Genomic DNA, 22,688 nt, shown 5'->3' on the forward strand with positions numbered 1-22,688 from the left:
GAGGGACAATGGAGACGTGAGATGTGTATGATGACGATGTAAGAGTTTTGTTTGTTCTGTATTGTATTGTGTTGAAATGTATATTTTGTGTAAGCACTGAGAGACACTTTACCTAGTCAAATTCCTCGTTTGTGCAAACTTACTTGGCCAATAAAACTGATTCTGATTCTGATCTTATGGTATGCACAACAAGCATTGACCAAACACAACTAGTTCAAATGTACAACATTATTTATTTTTGCATTTATGTGAATTCCAGTTGAGGACACAGTGCTGCACAGTGCCAGGGTTTGCATAGATCTGATATGAATGTAAAACATGTCGGGTGTTTTTGACATATTACGGATAAAACCAGGTCATCGAGTTTTAACAGAACCTGACAGTAATCACAAAGTTATCCCTGTAGACACGGCATGAGACACATGACACGGTCTTCTCCGCTAGAGGAGGAACTTCAGAGCATTTTGGTCACGAGGGAACTCCAATATCAGTAACATGCAAAACTATTTAAATTTACAAAAGGGAAATTATTAAAAATGATGCCATGGACGAAGAAGAATTGATCCCTGATAGTCAGTGACGTAACTAAGAGTCAGTGTGGGTTCAGATGGTCACCTTAAAGTGATAAATCACCAAAAATCTTCGACAAATACTCACCTTCTGCAGAGCATTTGATCCTAAAATGATTGCTCAAAGTGCAAGACCACATCAGTATAAAATCACTTAAAATAAAACTCACTAAAAGATAATCTCTCTCATCATAAGCGAATGTTACAGCATGCTGACGGGCTGTCACCGGTCCCTTTAGTCCAGTTACAGTCCCATTCACACATAAGAAGCATAAGCACTCCAATGCAGGCATCTCTTTTCTTAATATAAGATATCCCTTCTACAGCTGATGCTCTTAAAGAGACACCGCGTCTAGTACGCAGGCGACATTGTAAACAGGCATTTTGCTTTTTGCAAATAAATACACGAGGAACAAACAACTTCACATTTCCTTTAACCTTTGGAAAAAAATAATTCACAGGGTTTTCCGCTTCAGCGCTAATTTACAAAACATTAAGCGTGAATCTTAAAAACGTACTCATATGTACTGTGACCTGTTGTGATTATAGTCATGTCCTTCAATACATGAGTGTATACACTGTAAACCACAGAGTATCATATCCAGTCCATTATGGGATGTAAGAGGTGGTCCCCGACGTCTCCCTGAGCTCTTAGTTTCTATGAGATTACAAATGGAGGAGTTAAAAAGGGGTTTGTACAGATTTACGTGAGCAAATGCAAGCAGATAAATTACCTGTTTAGCCTTTTCTGTCCAGCAGATGGCGCTAAAGCAGCTTTCCCTCTCTGCAGGGCGCTGGTGCTAACCTGCAGGCCTTTCATTGGCTGCTGTTCCTGAATAACACAATCAGACATCTCACAGCCAGTAAACTAGAGCACAAAGTGGCTTTATTCAAAAACACATGCAGACCTACTCACCCCTGACAGTCTGTTGGCGGGGCAAGGTGGTGGAGGTCTGCTCGGGGGGTCTGGGCGGGGCTTCGGCTGCGGTTTGGTATCCGAGGGAGGTAAAGGTGGGCGTCCTGACGGTGGTGGAGGGGCCTTGTTTCTTCTCTGCTCGGGGAGCTGAGAAGGAGGAGAGCGGCGTTTGTCTACGGGCTGGTTCTGGATCTGGATCTGGTTCTGGATCTGGGTCTGAGGTGTTGGGATCTGGGGCGTTTGCTCTTCCTGCGCTGCGGGTACGTGCGGAGGCTTCACCGCCGGACGCACAGCAGCAGATCTGGACCGAGTGGAGCAGGACGGGCTGGGACCAGAAGACGGCTTCGCCTGTGGGGCAGAGCAACAGCAGGCTCAGTGGTTTCTTCTAATATTCACAAACAGGAGAGGACGGCGGTATTGTTTGGGTCACGGTGGACTTCTTCTTTACCAGGTGGTCCGAGTCTCGTTTCTTTAGCAAGAATATCGGGTTAGCATGACCGCTCACGGGGCCGTCGGCCTGAGGCTTCACCTCCACGGGGACCGCACAACTGAGGGGGAGGGGAAGAAAATGTTCATGAAACTAATGAAACAACATTTAGTTTGTTTATATTTACACATGTATGCAAGTAGTATTATATTTAAGTATTTATATATTTTTTATTTTAAATATATGTATTTGCATATTCTTTCATTATATATATGTACATATTCTATATATTTAAACATATTTATTTTCATTTTCTTTCATTATATATGTACATATTTTATATATTTAAATATATTTATTTGCATATTCTTTCATTATAAATATGTAAATATTCTATATATTTAAACATGTTTATTTGCATATTCTTTCACTCTATATATTCTAATATTCTATATATTTAAAAAACTGTGCATATTCTTTCATTATACATATGTACATATTCTATATATTAAAATTTCTTATATGCATTTCGTATTACATATATTTATTTTATATATATATATAAATATATATGTATTTATATAAATTTCTTATTCATCAATATATATTCTGGATGTATATACACTTACTTTATTCCTGTTTAATTCAGTTCATTCATTTGCAGTACTGTCTACAACAAATTATCATAATTATTTAATTAATTAATTGATCATTTAATTTGTAATAATGTAGATTGTCATTACCACTGCGTAACTGTTGACTAATAAAGACTTTAAAAGTAGTTGACAGTAGGAGTAACAAAGGGGAAGAGGTGAATACCAAATGTATTTACACATACACACAACATAGAAAGTACATTGTTGATCGTATTTTGACCCTCCGGGATGCCGTACCTGGACATTGGAGGTGGAGCAGAGGTTTTCAGTGGGTGGAGTTTGTGCCTGTAGCAGCACCAGAGTCCAACAGCACACAGCACCACGAAGAGGACCAGGGGGAGGACCACCAGCGCCGGGAGGAGATGACCTGTTGGCCACAAAACATCAGAGAAGAGTCAGGAAAGAGCACGAGGAAAGACTTCTCAACTGGCATGAGAAGAAAATATAAACACACACATATATATATATATATGTTTATATATATATATGTTTATATATATATGTTTATATTTATATATATATATTTGTGTATATATGTTTGTATAAATACACATATATATATGTTTATATATATATTTATATATATGTTTATAGATGTTTATATATATTTATGTTTATATATGTTTATATATATTTTTTTTACATATATATATATGTTTTTATATATACGTTTATATAGATATATGTTTATATATATATTTTTATACATATGTTTTTATATATATATGTTTATATATATATGTTTTTACATATATCTATGTTTATATATGTTTATGTATATATATATTCATATGTTTATATATATATGTATATATATATATATAAACGTATATATGTTTTTATATATATGTGAATAAGTGTCTCACTGTGGCTGATGACGGGTCCACTGTTGACACTCCCACCCGCCCCTGTGTGGTCACAAAGGGGCGGAGCCCAGCCCGCCTCGCAGTGGCAGTTATGATTGTTGTTGCACAGCTGAGAAAAGAACATATTACTAATTACAATGTAAAAAAACTTTACTTATTGCATTGACATCCAGTTTTAGGAATGATTGACAGTAAAGTTCACGAGAGAAGTAGAAATAGTTTCAAGTGGGAAAAAGTCCAAAGTTCAGTTGAGACATGAAACCAAAACACTTTGATGAAGTTAAAGATCTAAACGCTTCCTGGACGACGGCCAAGTGAATATGAGAGCGGGCCGGCAGCCAAATGCTTCCCCAAAACACTTTGGAGAATTACCTACACACACACACACACACACACACACTTACACACACTCACACACACTTACACACATACATACATACACTTACACACACACACTCACTTACATACACACACCGACATACACTTTCACACACACACACACACACACACACAGACATTTACACACATACATACATACATACACTTACACACACACCTAAATACACTCACACACACTCACCCCGTGTCCGTGGCACTTGGCGTTGCACTCGTCGGCTCGGAGGAAAGACGCATCGCGGCATTCTCCATCAAAGCAAATCTGTTGAGAGGAGAGAGTCAGTGAAGGGTTAAAGAACCGAGAACAGGTTCTTACGGGTTCTTTAAGAGGCGTTGTGGTTCTACGGAGAACCATCACCTACTGGAGAACCTTTGTTTCATTTGAGACACATTTATAGGTTCTTTGAAGAACTCTTTAAGGGCACGGTTCTTTAAAGAACCCTGGTTTGAAAGGTTCTGTGTGGAACAATGAAAGGTGCCTTAAAGAACCATGTTTTGAAGGTTCTTTGAGACACCTTTATAGGTTCTTCGTAGAACTCTTTATGGAAATGGTTCTTTGAAGAACCCTGGTTTAAAAGGTTCTTTGTGGAACCAGAAATGGTGCCTTAAAGAACCATGTTTTGAAGGTTCTCTGAGACACATTTATAGGTTCTTTGAAGAACTCTTTAAGGACACGGTTCCTTAAAGAACCCTGGTTTGAAAGGTTCTTTGAGGAACCATAAATGGTGCCTCTATTGGGTCACTCTGAAGAACCGTTTCCGGTTCCAGAGGCTCCTTCCTGTTCCTGTGTGCATCGACTGAATCTCACCGAGTCGACGCCGCACTTGGTGCCCGTCATGACGAGGCCGGGGTCCAGCGTGTCCCCCTGCCCGTCCTCGTCCCCCTGCCCGGGCTTGTACACGTGCGTCCCCATACACTGGATCTTCTCGTTGCCCACGGTAACGGAGGTCACGATGCGCACGGCGCTGCTCTGGACGGGCTTCGATGCCGACGACAAACACTGGATCTTCCCGCACTGAGCGTCCCTGGAAGAGACGACGCGAAAGGATGACATCATCGGTGAGACGGGTCCTTCTCAGGAAGACACGACCTTTCAAAGGTTTAGGGTCACGTAGAAATGTCCTTATTTTTCAAAGCAATGTTTTTTTATATTAACTGAATCATAAATACTCTCTCTCCAGTTAATGTGTACATGACTATTCTCTGGTGTGTAATGAAGTCTCTACAGAGGTGTGTAGAGGCCCATCACCAGTGTTCTAGTGGTACATTGTGTTATGGCCTTAGAAGACTAGCGGAGGGGTAGAAAACGCTTTAAACCCATTTTATGTGAGCGCAGCTGAAAACAGTTATGCTGCTGAGAGAAGCTCTAAAACTGGCCTTCCTTTGCGCCACAAGAAGAACTACATTAATATTTACTATAAAAATCATTATTTATAACCTCGTCAACGTCTGACTAGATTTTATATTCATTTTATATTATTTTGAGAAATAAAAGTGAGAGTTTTCATGGAAAACAGCACATTGTCTGGGTGACCCCACACTTCTGAAAGGTGGTGTATGGATGAGCACCCAGGTGATGGGTGGAGGAGAGGAACCACGTCGTTCTTCACCTTTCTTTGCATCTCTTGTACTTCCCAAACAGATCTTTGCCACAGTTCCCGTACATGTCGCCGGCTTCGTTCACCTTCGTAAAACACTGGTCAGGAGCCGGGAGCCCGTCTGCACAGAAATACACAGGAACACATGAATGAGTCTACACACACACACACAGAGAAACACACACATGTGTGTGCACAGTGTGTGATGTGACCAGCTGATGGAGAACAGATGGCGTCTCTTACTCCTGATCCTCATCTCTACCGCTACCCGGCACATGCGCCTCAAACTCAATGTTTATTGGCTCTGAACATGAAATATGAGATTTCTTAATCATTATAAATTGTGTGAAAGTTCTTTTGAAATATTTATTTACTTGCATATTAACTGATTATCTCTATAAAAAACTTTTTCGTTCCACCGTGCCATGAAAACCGAAGGAGAACATGGTTCTTGATTTAATTAAACCCAAAAGAACATGTTTGATGTCAATATTACCTATTGAAAAACTAGCTTAATCTTCTTTACCACGTACAGTACATATATCACCTGCCGCCAGGAGGTGCCACGAGGTATCTTTTATTATTATTATTTATTTATTTAATTATTACTTTGCTTATTCTTTATTTATTCTCTATTTATTTTACATTATTATTCTTTATTTATTTAATCTGTATTTATTTACTTATTACTTTACTTATTCTTTATTTATTCTCTATTTATTTATTTATTATTCTTTATTTATTCTTTATTCTCTATTTATTTTTTAGTATTATTTATTTATTTACTTATGACTTTACTTCTTCTTTATTTAGTCTATATTTATTTACTTATTCTTTATTATTATCTTCTATTATTTATCTTTTTTTTTTTCCTCTGTATATTTAGTATTTTAGTATTTAGTATTTTTATTGTGTTTTGTGTTTTCATTTTCTATTAATGCGCTGCTATGATCCTGAAATTTCCCCACTGTGGGACTAATAAAGGAATATCTTACCTTACCGGTAAAAAAAAAGGTTATTCATCGCATTTATTGTATCGCATCTAGAATTCGTCTTAATTTGCAATTAGACTGCATTTCTTTGAGCGGTATATACCCAATAAAGTGGAAACTGGGTGTATACGTACATATAAAATAAGCTACATTAACAATACTCTATATCCTATGATCAATATACACAGAACCCTTTCGGCGCCGGTGTTGACCCACCTCGCCCCCACAGCGAGAGGCACTGCTGCTCCAGGCTGAGACACATGCCGGTGTAGCAGTACGCCCGGCCGCCGGCGCACGGCGCGCCGTCCACCAGGTAGAAGTTAGCGGGACACGACTCCTCCTTCCCGTCGCAGAACTCGGGGAGGTCGCACGAGCCCGAGGGAGCGCGGCACAGCACGCCGGGGCTCTTCAACTGGACGGGACGGACAGGAGGAAGAGGAGGATGACGAGAGAGAGAGATATGAGAGCAGGCACGTGCACAGACATGTTGGGGGGCAGGTACTCAAACCCCCAAAAAAGGGCACCCATCGCCAAAATGATTTATCTTGATTGTCTATTTTCCATTATCCTATGTTTTCTATTAACAATTAACATTTATGTTTATTTACAAAATGATAGGAGCGGAAAATGCCGTATAATAAACGTGCGATGAGGAGGAGGAGGAGGAGGGAGGAGGAGGGATTCTCACAAGAACTCAAATAAATTCCCGTCAGATATCAAAACACATTTGAGGGGTAACTGAAGACGGAGAGTAATTTCTATTCTTAAATACTTATTAATGAAGAAAAAAACGTGTCTCCAGCAGAAGGGACACTTTTCTCATCCAGGGAAAAAGGGGAGGAGCTTGAGCACCGCTCGGGGGTCTACCTGTGCACGCGCCTGTTTAACAGCTATAACTCAAAAGCCCCGGGGGATCCACGGTGGGATGCTGCTCAGGCGGTCGTGAGCGGTGGGTGTTGGTACCTTGCAGTCATGGCAGCAGACGCCGTGGGCGCACTCGGCTCCCGCCTTCAGGGTGCAGTTGTTGGCGTTGCAGCACGGACTCGTACACTCCTGCACGAAGAGCGAGAGAGAGAGCGAGTCAGGAGCGCTGGCATCAAACACAGACAAGGGGGAAACACGGTGTCAGAACTCTGAAACGGGGCCCTCCGTAGATGATGGACATCAGGCTCCGGATGGCCTGAATTAAGTTTAACAACATTTAATGGTAAGAAGTTCAACAAACAATCGAGGCTCAGGGTCGTGGGTTCAAGCTCGAAGGACGCGGGTCAAAACCAAAGAGAAAGATCTTTCCCCAGTACAGAGTCTTAGTCCCAGAATCAGCCAATCAGCTCCTCTCAAAGGTAGTTCAGCCTCTAACACCTTCCTGTTGGATGAAAGTCCCGCTATCAGAATGGAGAGGTCAAAGGTCACGACCCCCGGGTCAAAACGTCACTTCCGGTCAAGTCACTAAACAAGTATTTTCACAATAAAAGTCCCGTCTGTTATTGTCCTCATTAAAGTCACTTCACGGGCTTCAACGGCTTCGACAATCTGGAACACTAACTTTCACTCCATGCACATACACACCATGACCTCTTGCCACTGACATCTGCATCGAGTGAACAGCCCCCTATGCTTCACAACACATTAACAACAATATCAATATCCTCCCTAATATTTCCTATTATAATATCTTTCTATATGTATTCATTTACAGCTCAAGACTACAGAATCAAAATAAACTATGAGGACCTAACGCCGGCAACGCACCTCTTCCTCTCCGCAGTCGCATTCCTCTCCGTCCTCCAGGTAGCCGTTGCCGCAGCGCTGCCCCCCGTACATGGAGCTGGTGTTGGGCAGGTTGAAGAGACACTTCCCTCCTCCGGAGCTCAGGTAGCTGTTCAGCTCCTTCAGGTTGCAGCCGTTGAACACGCGTGGAAACGGATGCCTGGTGCACAATCAAGCCTCATTGAAACGGAAACGTTTCCGGTTCCTTCTCGGATTGGGTCGGAGGACGCTCGCGCGACGTACCCGGTGGCCGCCGCCATGATGCAGCCTCCGTCGTCGGCCTCGGCCTTGCAGCAGCCGGCGGCGTCGTGGCTCATGCCGAAGTTGTGGCCCATCTCGTGTGCCATGGTGGCCGCGACGCCCACAGCGGACTCCGAGTGGTCCTGCTCAGAAGAGTCAAACGCGACTTCAAGATCTGGAGGAAACTTGAGGGAAGTGGTTAAAAATATATGTTCCTCCTTTCTCATGGCTGCATACAATACTCACCTGATACACACAGAGATGAACTGAGTAGAACATTATTTTAACCTGGGGTACTTTGACACACAATCTGGGTTCATGCCTTGCTCAAGAATCCGTCAACACGCGGTCAGGAAGAGCTGGAGATCAAACGACCAACCAGAGTCTGAACCACCGTCAGCCTCACACGGAGACGTGGAGGGGCCAACTGGACCGAACAGGGTTCCTCAGAGGGACACCATAGAAGAACCATATCTGGTTCCACGGAGAACCAGAAATGGTTTCAAACCAGGGTTCTTTAAAGAACCATTTCCTTGAATAGTTCTTCAAAGAACCTATAAATGTGTCTCAAAGAACCTTCAAAACCTGGTTCTTTAAGGCACCATTTCTGGTTCCACAAAGAACCTTTCAAACCAGGGTTCTTTAAAGAACCATTTCCTTCGAGAGTTCTTCAAAGAACCTATAAAGGTGCTTCAAATGAAAAAAATGGTTCTTCAGTAGGTGACGGTTCTTGGTGGAACCACAAAGCCTTTTTAAGAACCATTTCAGAACCAGGGGAGGATCCCATCAGTTTCCTCTCGTCTCTCACCGTGTTCACTCCACCCGACTGGTAGTCAGAGCACATGGCTTTGAGATGCGCCATCCCGATGATGGTGCCTCGGAAGCTCCGCCCCCTGGAGACACAGAAACGCCACCGGTGAGGACACAACTGGAGATGGTGGAGGACGTGGGTAATGGGTAATGGGATGTGGGCCGTGGGCCGTGGGCGGGACTCTGAGGCCGGAGAGGGCGGGCGGGGCGTGAGCAACACTGACGTGATGAGCTGAGCGTTGTCGTTGGGCAGCGAGCGGAGCTGTTTGCCTCTCCAGGACAGGAACGCCGCCAGAGTGCCGTGAGGGTTGTCCGACACGCCGATCATGTCCCGGCCGGTCCACACCTCCAGGCCGATCAGCGCCACGCGGATGCTCAGGGCCTTGTAGTACTGCGTGGACAGGAGAGGCCTCAGAGGATTGGACGAGTCCGTTTGGGTGTTGTTGTTTTTTAACGTTTCGCATCGGCTGCTATACCTTGTCCACCAAGTTGGCCGCCTCCTGTAACTTCTGTTTGGTCTTCTGGAGATCACTCCCATGCTTCTCAAACTGCAAACACACACATAGTACACACACACACACACACACACACAGTGAAGAACACGAGAGACGACAAACAGGAAGTGATTCAGATCTTTAAACGCACCACAACTGGCTCTAAATAAAGCGATGGGGGGCAATTTGCTGACGTATTTCAATATTTACCTTCGCATTGAAAATGCGGAAGGTTATGTTTTGATCGCCGTTTAATTATTTATTTATTTGTATGTGTGTTATTCGCAGAACTCAAAAAGTATTGAACCGAATCGCATGGAATTTGGTGGGATGATTGGTTATTATCCGGGGACCAGTTGATTAGATTTTGGGATCAATGGGGTCAAAGGTCAAGGGTCACGAACAGGTCAAATCTTCTTGAATGGCATGAAATCTGGTGGGATGAGTGGTTATTATCCAGGGACTATTTGATTAGATTTTGGGATCAATCGGGTCAAAGTCAAGGTCAAGGTCATGGAAAGGTCAAAAAAAAATTACCATAGCACGATACATTTGTGTCCAATTGGCATGCAACTAATGCCAACATGTTCATAATTCAATGCCCAATCTTGTGATATGCGAAGGTATGCGCTCTACCGAGTGCCCGTTCTAGTTAAGTATATTATAATACTGAAATGTACAATTTATAGCGCACAGCATCTCCACATCCGTCCAGGTGTAATGACTTACCCCCGAGGGTCACAAGGGGGCAGGAGGCGGCGCTCACATGGAGACGGACAACCACGCACACTGAGAGTCACACTGACGTCATGACGTCATGACACCTGCCCTCCCGATATACTCATGATGACGGGTGAGCTCACCTCGGCCTTGTCTGCCACCAGCAGCAGCTCCACGTACTTCATATTCCGGCTCAGATCCCTTTTTTCCTAAATAACAACAAGAGGCGCCATTGATGACGTCATGATTTGTGCACAACGTGACGTCATTTATTGTCCTCCCGTCCCGCGGCTCACCCTCACGCTCCGCGGCGGCGACGTCATGCCGCGGAGGAAGTCGTTAAGCCCCTCCCCCTGCTCCTCGTCGCCGTGGCGATGCGGGCAGCGGCCTCCGGGCAGACGGAGGCTCTCGGCCCGGAACACGGCGTGCCGCCGCCGCGCGCCGCCCGCGGCGACGGGAAGCGGCTCGATCAGGTAGCTGACGCTGGTGTTCAGGGAAATCAGTCCCCTGGGGAAACAAGACTCCGTTATGGTTCCATCCAATCGCAGCGGGAGGAAATCAACGTGGACCAATGATCCTGTCTGACTGGTGTATGTAGAGCAGATGTTGTAAATGCATCAGATTACATGTGATACCAGCAGGCATCCCTCCCTGCAGACTGGAGGTTCACGGCTGGAGCACCTCGAGATGCACGGAGCTATTTACTGCTGTTTATAAATGAATCAGCTGCGGCTGACGGAGGACACAATATTCTGGCTTCTTCACAACAACAACAACCCTCATGAACGCAGACGTCAACACACAAACACCTGAGCATCGGTCAAGCAGCAGCTGTAGCGAACATCTGGAGGGTCAGAGGCTCCAGAGAATCGACATGAGGAGGAAGAAGTATTCATTCTGTGATTTCTGTCGGTTCCAGTTGCTCCGCGGCTGCCGGTGAAAACACAGGATCTCCCACGCCGAGCCGGACTCGGTGAACCGGCTGCCGGGCCGACGACCTGCCGGCCGGCCGGGTTACGCAATACACTTTGGTTTTCAAGGGAATTATTTATAAGACAATTCTTGAGAGTTATAAATGTGATTGAAATGTATTTATATGGAAGATGTATGTGGAAGTATGTCTGTATGTATGTGTATATATGTATATATATATATATATACATATATATGTATGTCTGCATGTATGTGCATGTATGTATATATTTATAAATATATATTTTTCTTTGTTATCTTTTCTTTAAATTATATTAATTTTCTGATTTATTTGATATTAATTTAGAATAGGAATATATAAGCATTTTTTGTTTCTACCTTTACCTTTTCAGTCTTTCTGTTTTGTATATTATATAGAATAATATTGTATTGTATTTGATTTGTATTGTATTTTTATTTGACTGAATAAAATAAAATACACAAAATACACACAATACACTGCACACAACTGCTTCCTGTCACTTTGTCTGTTGTCATTTACAAAATCATGTCAACAAACACTCTGAGGATTCTCTCCAAGAGCTCAAACATTCAGTGATGGACTTAGAAAAAGTTTTTCACCTCCGGGACGACTCTAAACTTTCTGAAGACAGCGCGTGGTGGTGGCGTTTGACTTACCTGAGTCCGGAGCACGTGCTCACAGCAACACTCGAGCCGCTCATGCCCAGAACCTCCCCGTGGTAGAAGCAGTGAGCCTGAAACACACAGCAGGTACGCTCAGCACATGGACGAGAGTCGACCACAGAGGACCCGACATCCTCCTGCCTCACGATGACGCATATCATCATCCTTCGACAGCGCACACAGAAACAGAAGGGTTCCTAAAGGGTTCCTTTAAAGGCTTTGTGGTTCTACCAAGAACCATCACCGACCGAAGAACCATTGTTTCATTTCAGGCACCATTATTGGTTCTTTGAAGAACTCTTTAAGGAAATGGTTCTTTAAAGAACCCTGGTTTGAAAGGTTCTGTGAGGAACCATAAATGGTGCCTTAAAGAACCATGTGTTGAATGTTCTTTGAGGTACCATTATAAGTTCTATGAAGAACTCTTTAATGATTCTTTAGAGAACCCTGGTGTGAAAGGTTCTCTGTGGAACCAGAAATGGTGCCTTGAAGAACCATGTTTTAAGGTTCTTTGAGGTACCATTATAGGTTCTTTGAAGAACTATTTAATGGTTCTTTAGAGAACCCTGGTTTGAAAGGTTCTCTGAGGAACCAGAAATGGTGCCTTGAAGAACCATCTTTTGAAGGTTCTTTGAGGTACCATTATAGGTTCTTTGAAGAACTATTTAATGGTTCTTTAGAGAACCCTGGTTTGAAAGGTTCTCTGAGGAACCAGAAATGGTGCCTTAAAGAACCATCTTTTGAAGGTTCTTTGAGACACCTTTATAGGTTCTTTGAAGAACTATTTAAGAACATAGTTCTTTAGAGAACCCTGGTTTGAAAGGTTCTCTGAGGAACCAGAAATGGGGCCTTAAAGAACCATGTTTTGAAGGTTCTTTGAGACACCTTTATAGGTTCTTTGAAGAACTATTTAAGAACATAGTTCTTTAGAGAACCCTGGTTTGAAAGGTTCTCTGAGGAACCAGAAATGGTGCCTTAAAGAACCATCTTTTGAAGGTTCTTTGAGACACCTTTATAGGTTCTTTGAAGAACTATTTAAGAACATAGTTCTTTAGAGAACCCTGGTTTGAAAGGTTCTTTAAGGAACCAGAAATGGGGCCTTAAAGAACCATGTTTTAAAGGTTCTTTGAGACACCTTTAGAGGTTCTCTGTGGAACCAGAACATCTCCCACTGCATGTTAAGAGCATCGACGTGTCTCATGGACTTACAGTGCTGGGAGGAGAGGAGGACCGGCGGACTCCGTCCGGGCTGTACCATATCTCCTGATACCCGGGGGCCAACAGCTGTCTGGTGGAAGAGGGCACACACCCAAATATTCAATCTCCTCGAGGAGCGACATGGTGTAACCATGGCAACACAAAGCTGGTAGAAACAGAGGAGATAGAAGCTGACACACAGCTCATCAAACATTTAGAGAAAAACCCCTCGCGGAGGATCAGAGGAGGGATTCGGGTTTCCACATGGACCGTTCCCAAACGACCCGTTCCTCTCTCTGGAGACCAGGAGATAGAAACCTCCCGAGGATGACGCGAGACACGCGCTGCTATGTGCAGAATGCATCTGTTTACCTATTACTTTACAAGTGTTCTGATTCTTTGCTCCGTTAGTATACAAATAATAAATCAGAGAAACACACACACACACCGAGAGGAACATCAGATTGTGGACAAACATTCCTCTTCCTCTCCGTCTCAGTGACGGAGTGAGTGTGTCTTCAAGCTCGGGACTTTTCTGTCAAGCCTCCCGGCTCAATGTTTACATCTGGTTCAGATGCTCGTGTTCCTGCCCTCCTCCCTCCAGCGCCGTCTCAATCCATCCTTCCTGTTTTCATTCATAAACTCACAGCTGCTTTTCTCTAAATCTCCCCCTCGGGTCGAACTCCATCAAACAGCCGGTCAAGAATCAAGCTTTAGAGAAATCTCCTGTCTGTAGACCGGACTTCAGTCCCAAATAAACACGAGACAGACCCAGGATTATATTATTCATCATGTATCTTCACCTATTTTTCTATTTTAGGGTAATAGCTGTGTGCTCTGTTATTTATTCTCATCTTTGTGGGAGCAGATCTCTGGGGTGAAGTTCACTTCATAGTTCAATTTGCTTATTTTATCTTGCAGAGAGTTAGATGAGAAGAACAATATCATATTCTCATTACCTCCACTCCATTACATAGAAGACGACAGCCTAGAGGAGCTAGCTAGCTTAGCTTAGCATAAAGACCATCGGGCCTGGCTCTGGTTTCAGTGACTGCAACTTATTAAAGAAATGAATGAATATGTGATAATCAAAGAGCTAAAGAGGAGCTAGCATGACGATGCTAATGTTGGACAGAGCCCCCTGTTTCAACTCTTATGCTAAGCTAGGCTAATCAGCCGCTGTCGCTTTATGGCACACAGGCGTGTGATAATTATCGATCTTATCGTCTAACTCTCGGCGTGCGAGTGAGAGCAAGTGTCAAACGGTTCCCTTTCAAGGGAGAGGAAGACAAATGAAGGGAAGACGGGGATTTTTGGCCCCGAAGGAAGACGAGCGTCCTGAAACAATGACGGCCTGTTGATGCAGTCGGCCGCGTGGAGACAGATCACCACCCTGGGGGCAGGGGGACTTCAAGAGGATGAGTCCATCCGGCTGATGTCACCCTGGGCCGGGTAACCCCCCCCCCCCCCCCTTATTGTCATGTGACCTCCTAACCACATTTATATATCTGGCCTCCCTCCAGTGATCCTGCTCCTTCCACTCTCTCCGGATATTCCCATCACGCACTCCTCTCGTCTGTGGCGCTGTCGCTTTACGGGGAGAGTTAATGGCCGATGATTGAGCTTTACAGGAAGGCCCCCCCCCCGCCATGAGACGTCCTCCAGCCAGCAGCACGCTCACAGACGCCCGACATTAAGACGCGACGTGCTTTAACGAAGACGTCGTCACCGCTGAGATTCGTCTTCTTTGTCTTTTCCCCGCATTACAAAAAATGCTGTGCAAGGTTTTAAATACAGTTAATACTTTATCCGTTCACGCATCGTCGATAACTCCTTTGTGGGACAACTGGTGGTTTATTTTAAACCTGCAACGAAGTGGATGAAACATGAAATAATGCATCCGTCATGCGGCGTGAAGGAACAACCCAAACCTCCCAAAGTAACCTGCAGCAGTCACACGTCGTTTAAACTGGACTCTTCCGAGTCTTCAGTAGTAAGACATAAATACACATAAATATGTATGTAAATATATATATAAAGCACTAATTTGTTTTTTTGCAGAGTTAGATGGGAAGATCATCCATTCTCATACCTCCACTCCATTAAATATAAGACTACAGCCATGTGAGAATTATCAAATTATCGATCTTATCATATATATATATTTAAAATGAAAAAGATGGTCAGGTTCCCAAATATTAACTCTGTTTTGTCTCTTAACTTTAACTTTTTTTAACTCGTCTTGTTCTGTGTTTTTTTGTTTCTCACGTTGCTGCGTGTTGCGTTCAGGTCACCCTGGAAAAACAGATGTTTAATCTCAATGGGACTCACCCGGGTAAATAAAGGTTTAAATAAATACAAAATAAATATATAGTTCAGGTAAACGGATCATTACGGCATGATGTCATCGATTCAATGCAGGAAGCGGCTATCCTGGCTCTTGCAAATGATAATGAAATATACATAACACCAACACCCTGCATCTCATGTACACGTACAAACACATCGAATAAACCCTGTGCTTTGGTTTCCCACGGGTCAGGGAGAGGACTATTTCTTCAGAATTCCCAGTCTCAATGCTGTGAGCTCAACCTTTAAAAGGTCCGTCCCGTCTATCTCTCAACAAACAAAAAGTCAAGCCTCGAGTGTAACTGCATTCTGCTGAATGCCGCGAGAGCGACGGCGACGGCCGGAGAGCCCGACGGAGTTTGGACGTCGTCCAGCGTCCGGACAGACGGCGTGATTGAGGAGCTCAGCGGCTGAATCACGACCGTCTGGCGGCGAGGGCCGAGACAAAGGCCCGGTTCAGCCTCGGGAGGACGGGGGAGTTATGCTAATGCACTCGGGAGATAGTGAGGGGGGGGGGGGGGGTAATGCATCAGGGTCAGTGGGTCGCATTCCCTCATAGGATCGGATGACATCATCGAGGCGGCGGGAGGGAGGGAGGAAGCTGACGCAGAGTCAAAGTACCACTCTGATGATGAAGAGGCTTCGACTGCACAGGGAGGCCAATGAGCTGCGGCGTGCGTGTGTGTGTGTGCGTGCGTGTGTGTGTGTGTGTGTGTGTGTGTGCGTGCGTGTGTGTGTGGCTTACACACTGGCCTACATTAAGGCATCAAAGCAGACTGAGACTAAACATAGAAACAAGGACAAGGCGAACGCATCCCTGCTCTCTCCTCCCCAGACCTGTGATCCATCAGGTCTCAGCTTTCAGCTTGTTTGTGTTCCTGTGTGTGTGTCTGTGTGTGTGTGTGCAAGCATTTGTGTATGTGTGTTGTCTGCCTGCGTGTGGCCCCCAGTCTCCCCAAACCCTGGGGGGGGGGGGGGGGGGATGCATAGTTGCACTGGAGCCCTGGGGAATATCAGACGAGGCGAGGACAGAGCGGGGTGCTCGCTGCCGGGAGGACAGGGGAAGACGTACGAGGTGTGGATGAGGAGGAGGGGGGGGAGGGGAGAGGGGAGAGGGGGGGGCGCGCTCGATTCATTCAGCTTCATTCAGCTTCACGCCCTCGCTGTGTGCAGGAAGGGCATCAACCAGGAGAGCAGAGGAGGAAGCAGGAGCATCCACACACATCTGACCCTCGCTCGTCACTCAGAGCCCAGCTGACCCCGACCGCCGCCTGCTCTCCGTGACCTTCCTCACCTCGACTCTCCTCCTCCTCCTCCTCCTCCTCATCACTCACTTCTTACGCCGTTTCCTCCCCCCAACTCGCCGCCTGTGTTTTTACATCCCTCTTCCTGCCGCGCTGAGTCAGCAAGCGGCCGCCGGCGGCCCGGCTCTTAACCAGATCAGCCCTCCAACTTTCATTAGGATAAGAGCTCCGGAGACACACACAGACACACACAGAGACACACAAAGACACACAGACACACACAGAGACACACACACACACAGACACACACAGAGACACACACAGAGACACACACACAAAGACACACAGAGACACACAGACACACACAGAGACACACAGAGACACACAGACACACACAGAGACACACAGAGACACACAGAGAGACACACACAGACACACACAGAGACACACACAGAGACACACAGACACACACAGAGACACACAGAGACACACACACAGACACACACAGAGACACACACACAAAGACACACAGAGACACACAGACACACACAGAGAGACACACACAGACACACACGCAGACACACACAGAGACACACACACAGACAGAGACACACACGGAGACACACACAGACACACACAGAGACACACACAGACACACACGGAGACACACACAGAGACACACACACAAAGACACACAGAGACACACAGACACACACACAGACAGAGACACACACGGAGACACACACAGAGACACACACACACAGAGACACACACAGAGACACACACAGAGACACACACAGACACACACAGAGTCACACACACAAAGACACACACAGACACACACAGACACACACACACACAGACACACACACAGACACACACACACACACGGAGACACACACATCTTCCTCCAGGTGGTGATGAAGTTTGAGAGAGAAAAAAGAAGAAAGGATGTCAAATGCAGGAGAATAAACAGTGAAGTGAAGTGAGGTGAAGTGAAGTGAAGTGAAGTGAGGTGAGGTGAGGTGAAGTGAGGTGAGGTGAGGTGAAGTGAAGTGAGGTGAGGTGAAGTGAGGTGAAGTGAGGTGAGGTGAAGTGAGGTGAGGTGAAGTGAAGTGAAGTGAGGTGAGGTGAAGTGAGGTGAAGTGAGGTGAAGTGAGGTGAAATGAAGTGAGGTGAAGTGAAGTGAGGTGAAGTGAAGTGAGGTGAAGCGATCGGGGGAAGAACATTTAACATCTTTCCTGTTTTGGAGGAACAGAAGTTCCACAAAATGGTTTCAGAATATACTCGTCTCGTTCTTCTGCATTCTATTTCCGATTTGCAAAGATGTCGGTCAACACCAACATTGTGTCATGTTGAGGGACACACACACACACACACACACACACACGCACACACACACTCACAGTGTGTGATTGATTAAAATTCCTTGCCCTGGAGGAAATCTGACAGTGTGACCACCTGCTGAGGGGGGGGGGGGGTCAAATCCCCCGGGGGTCGGTCAGTCAGACACAACGGAGTCACGGTGTGTCAATGTGTGTGTGTGTGTGTGTGCGTGTGTGTGAGGGAATGAGTGACACACAGACACTATACTTGATGTTCTCCATTTCTAATGTGCATCAAAGCCTTCCTCTCCCCTCGTGTGCTGCTGGTTCAAATCCCAGAGTGAGAACCTCCGGCTCGTGGTCACCACATCTCCCCCCCCCCCCCCCCCCCGCGGTGCCGCCCGCCGACCACGCTGTCCATTACACCAGCCACACTTCCAATTACCGCTCCATCGGATTACAGGACGGCAGACGCAGACGCAGAGTCCGACTTCCTGTTTGCCCAAGGCACTCGGATCGGGTGTCATCCGTCTGTCACCCCCCCCCCCCCCACAGGAGGGCGCTGACCTTATAAATGTATATGTGACATCTGGTCAGATACGCTCAGAATACTGTACACGGCTCAGTGGTGGATTGTTTTGTTTCCTGTTGGTCAACCTGCTCCTTGGAGAGACTCAACTTAACTCAACTTAACTTCACTTCACTTAAATCCTCTGACACACAGGTGAATGTAAATCACTCACATGGTTCAGAACCTGGAGGATCGATGAGGTCCAGAGTTCACGGTTCTGCTTTCGGTTCTTTGGAAGTTACGGAGTGAGAAAAAGTAGCGTTGCATATATTATATACTATATTTATTTATTTATTGACTTATTTACATCACGTTCACTTACTATGAATCGACTCGTGTTCATTTTGACTGAAACTCTTTTATTATTATTAATTCTACATCAGTTCACGGTTCTGCTTCCGGTACTTTAGTCTGAGAGTGTATATCGAGTTGTTTAATACGGTTCTTAAGCAGCTGTGTTGAACTATATTTAGCCATTTGCATCGAAAGAATATTGTTTTTTTATATATTTATTGTTTTATGTGTTGTTAAAATGTAAATAGTATTGTCTACAATAGTGAGTTATTTAAGAAAAAAAGTTGTTTAAATACAAATAACAAAGTAATCGGGCTTCTTTTATAAATATTTTTATTTTAAATAATCAAAAAGAGCCGATAAGAGAATAAGATAACTAACTATAACTACTATTAATAACACCCGAACGATACTCATGCTTAACCATGAATCAGAGAAAAGAGTTTTACATTTGAACCAGATAACGTCTCGTCAATTGATTTGATAACCGACGTAAACAATGAATTATTTGTTAATATTGTATTTGATTAATTAAATAGAAATGTGTGTTTGAAGTGGCTTTTTTTATTCTAATATAATTGTTTTTTAAACTTAAATCCTTTGTATGAAACAAGGAGAATGTAAATCACTCACTGGTTCCTCTCCAGGTGGAGTTTGAGCTCGCGGCCCTCGGCTGACACCAGGACCTGGACCTCTGCAGGATGCTGGGGGGGGGGGGGGGGGGGACAAGAGATTGCAGGAAGCGGTCAAACAAAAGCAAATTTACATATATTCCAAGATGTGTTATTATTACAAACTCACCTCTTGGTTGGCAGACCTGCTGCGCCTGCGAGGCTGCAGCCATGTGGGATAAGTAATCTCATAACTCTGGACCTGATCCAGGATGCTCCTCGGGGAACCAGGCTCATGTTCTCCTGAGAACCACAAAGGGGGGGGGGGGGGGGGGAGACATTTAAAATGACAATAATAATGCATTAAATGTAGATATAGCGCTTTTCTATGGACTCAAAGACACTTTACATCACAAAATTCAAACATCCTAGAGGCTATACAATAATGAATAATTAAAAGTACAATAGAAACCATAAGAACGAGTTGTGAGGTATCAGAACTCTGCAGCACATGCACTTAAATGACCTCTTGATTATTTATTGTTTCACTTAAATGACCTCTTGATTATTTATTGTTTCACTTGTGCATTGGATGAGTCACTCTTAATACAAATTAAAAAAACATTGACCTCATTATGGATGCCTAACGAGCACGTTGCATTACAGACATCCAGATGGACGCGGAGGATCCACGTCACATGCATCTCTACCGGGAAACAACGCGACTCACCGGCTTCAGGGGGAGCAGCAGCCCCGGCACAGTGGAGCCACACTAGGAGGCACAGGCACAGGCACCGGGACCGGGACCGGGAGGGCTGCACAGCACCGGCAGCAGGAGGAAGAGGAAGAGGAGGAGGAGGACCCGGTCCGGGACGCATTGTAACGACCGGCGGCTCCTCGGTGACATCAAGGCGCGGGCACCGGGGTGTCAGGCGGTCGCCGCCGGGGAGACGTCGCGCTGAGCCGGCTCTGAATGAGATGCCTGCGGGCTCCGCGGGGCGCACAGCTCCCTCCCTCTCTCTCTCTCTCTCGACCCCTCCCCTCCATTATTATTATTACGCACGCACGCGCGCGCACGGGACAGTGATCTCGCGGCGAGATGATGAAAAGATGCGCGTGAGCGACGCATCCTGACTACAGCAGCCTAAAGGAAAGAGGCCATGTGCACCACTTGCATTTGCCTACATTATCTTATTATGAGGCATTAAATAAAGAAAATATTCTTGTTTTTAAAATTCTTAATCTGTAATGATAAAGGAAAGCTCCATTTAACGATAACGAGACCGTGTCACAGCTGAAGGGGTTGTGCTCATCTGTATGTCTTAAAGGGGTAGTAGGCTTATTATACCCTGGTTCATAATATTATACAATCTCCAGTTTTTAACTTCCTTGTATAAGTTTCCAAGTCCAAGTGGAGATAACCCTGATGACATCACCAGTTATCTTCTCAGACCAAAGCTCTGTTCTTCTCAATGAAGATAACATTAAATTAATCATAAATCCTCTCTCCACATAGTTAATGTGTAAATGACTATTCTCTGGTGTTAATGACGTCTCTACAGAGGTGTGTAGAGGCCCATCTCCAGTGTTCTAATGGTACATTGTGTTATTGCCTTAGAAGACTAGCGGAGGGGTAGAAAACCCTTTAAACCTTTTTTATGTAAGCGAAGCTGAAAACAGTTATGCTGAGAAGCTATAAAACTGGCCTTCCTTTGAGCCACAAGAAGAACAACTTTAATATTTACTATAAAAATCATTATTTATAACCTCGTCAATGTCTTGGTGGTTCATGTCGTTAAGGAAGGAGAAACTTATGCATTCATAACATGTTTTTACACACCAGAGCTCATCTAAGTGCACTAACTTATTTTAGGAGTATCATCCAAACTAAACGTCCGAGTCGGATCCTGATGGCACAAAGTACAGCAGAGCAGCCGCATGCCTCGTTTTCTAAAACGAGGTCACGGGGACCAGAAATACATCTCCGGTAACCGACGGTAACCGAGCCCACTACACGGCATCAAAATACAGTCGGCTTCTCCCACAGCAGCCATTCTCACTGATGATAACTATGCACAGCACATGTCAGGAGGGCGTGTGAGGCGTATTCTTAGCGCCGATGACAGCGCAGGCCGTCTCTCTCCACGGCGCCCGAGGCGAGGCCGCGCTGCTGGCTTCTACTTCTTTCTCACCCCAGGCTGAGTGATGTAGAACACGCTGGCCTCGCCTCTCATTACGATTCAGAGATTAGGAACCTGAACAGAAAGGATACTTCGGATTCTAAAAGCACACACGGAGAGATAAAGAGAGGCCGGCGGGTCGAGAGTTGTAACACGCCGGCAGATGGAGTGATGGTCGTATTTAAATGTTATTCATGGTATCGAATGAAGATGTGTATTTTTGGAGCACGAGGAGTGGGAAGACGTCCTCAACACCGGCTGCTGGAGGAGGATGAAATCACCTCGCTTCCCTTTGAGCTTCGACAGGCGTCATCAATTTAACTAAAACACGTCCGACGTTAGGGGAACGTTGTCTGAGGGACAAGAGCATATTATTAAGATTAATCTGAATTTCAGGAACGTTTATAATTTACTTTCTGAATTACGGAATAATCTATGTTTGGAAAGCAACGAGCTGCATTTAGCACGAGAGCTCATAGTTTCTCTAACGCAACATATCGTATCATATCGCAACATTATGTAACATATCGTAACATATTGTATCATACCGTAACATACTGTATCGTATCATATCGCAACATTATGTAACATATCGTAACATACCGTAACATACTGTATCGTATCATATCGTATAACAATGTATCATATCGCAACATTATGTAACATATCGTAACATAATGTATCATATCGTAACATATCGTATCATAACGTATCATATCGTATTGTAACATATTGTATATCTTATATCATAAAATATCGTATCATATCGTATGATATTGTAACACATCGTATCATAACGTATAATATCGTATCATATCATATAATATTGTAACATATCGCAACATA

At 44.7% G+C, this 22,688-nt stretch overlaps 1 protein-coding gene across 1 annotated transcript; it reads right to left on the reverse strand.

Annotated features, from left to right (window-relative positions):
- Positions 1-213: 213 nt before the first annotated feature.
- Positions 214-22,545, reverse strand: adam19b (ADAM metallopeptidase domain 19b). The gene is made up of 23 exons (XM_056439939.1): positions 20,393-22,545; positions 19,853-19,965; positions 19,685-19,755; positions 13,281-13,359; positions 12,066-12,142; positions 10,751-10,961; positions 10,598-10,663; positions 9,717-9,788; positions 9,465-9,631; positions 9,239-9,323; positions 8,434-8,573; positions 8,173-8,350; positions 7,384-7,473; positions 6,637-6,832; positions 5,441-5,549; positions 4,639-4,855; positions 4,015-4,092; positions 3,435-3,543; positions 2,806-2,935; positions 1,934-2,033; positions 1,486-1,833; positions 1,304-1,401; positions 214-1,227 (listed from the first exon to the last, which is right to left on the reverse strand). The coding sequence occupies exons 1-23, from the start codon at positions 20,538-20,540 to the stop codon at positions 1,221-1,223; spliced, it is 2,889 nt and encodes a 962-aa protein (XP_056295914.1). The 5' UTR covers positions 20,541-22,545; the 3' UTR covers positions 214-1,220.
- Between the last annotated feature and the right edge of the window lie 143 nt (positions 22,546-22,688).

This window comes from Pseudoliparis swirei, chromosome 19 (genome assembly GCF_029220125.1).
Source record: "Pseudoliparis swirei isolate HS2019 ecotype Mariana Trench chromosome 19, NWPU_hadal_v1, whole genome shotgun sequence".
In the NCBI taxonomy this organism is placed as follows: domain Eukaryota; kingdom Metazoa; phylum Chordata; class Actinopteri; order Perciformes; family Liparidae; genus Pseudoliparis; species Pseudoliparis swirei.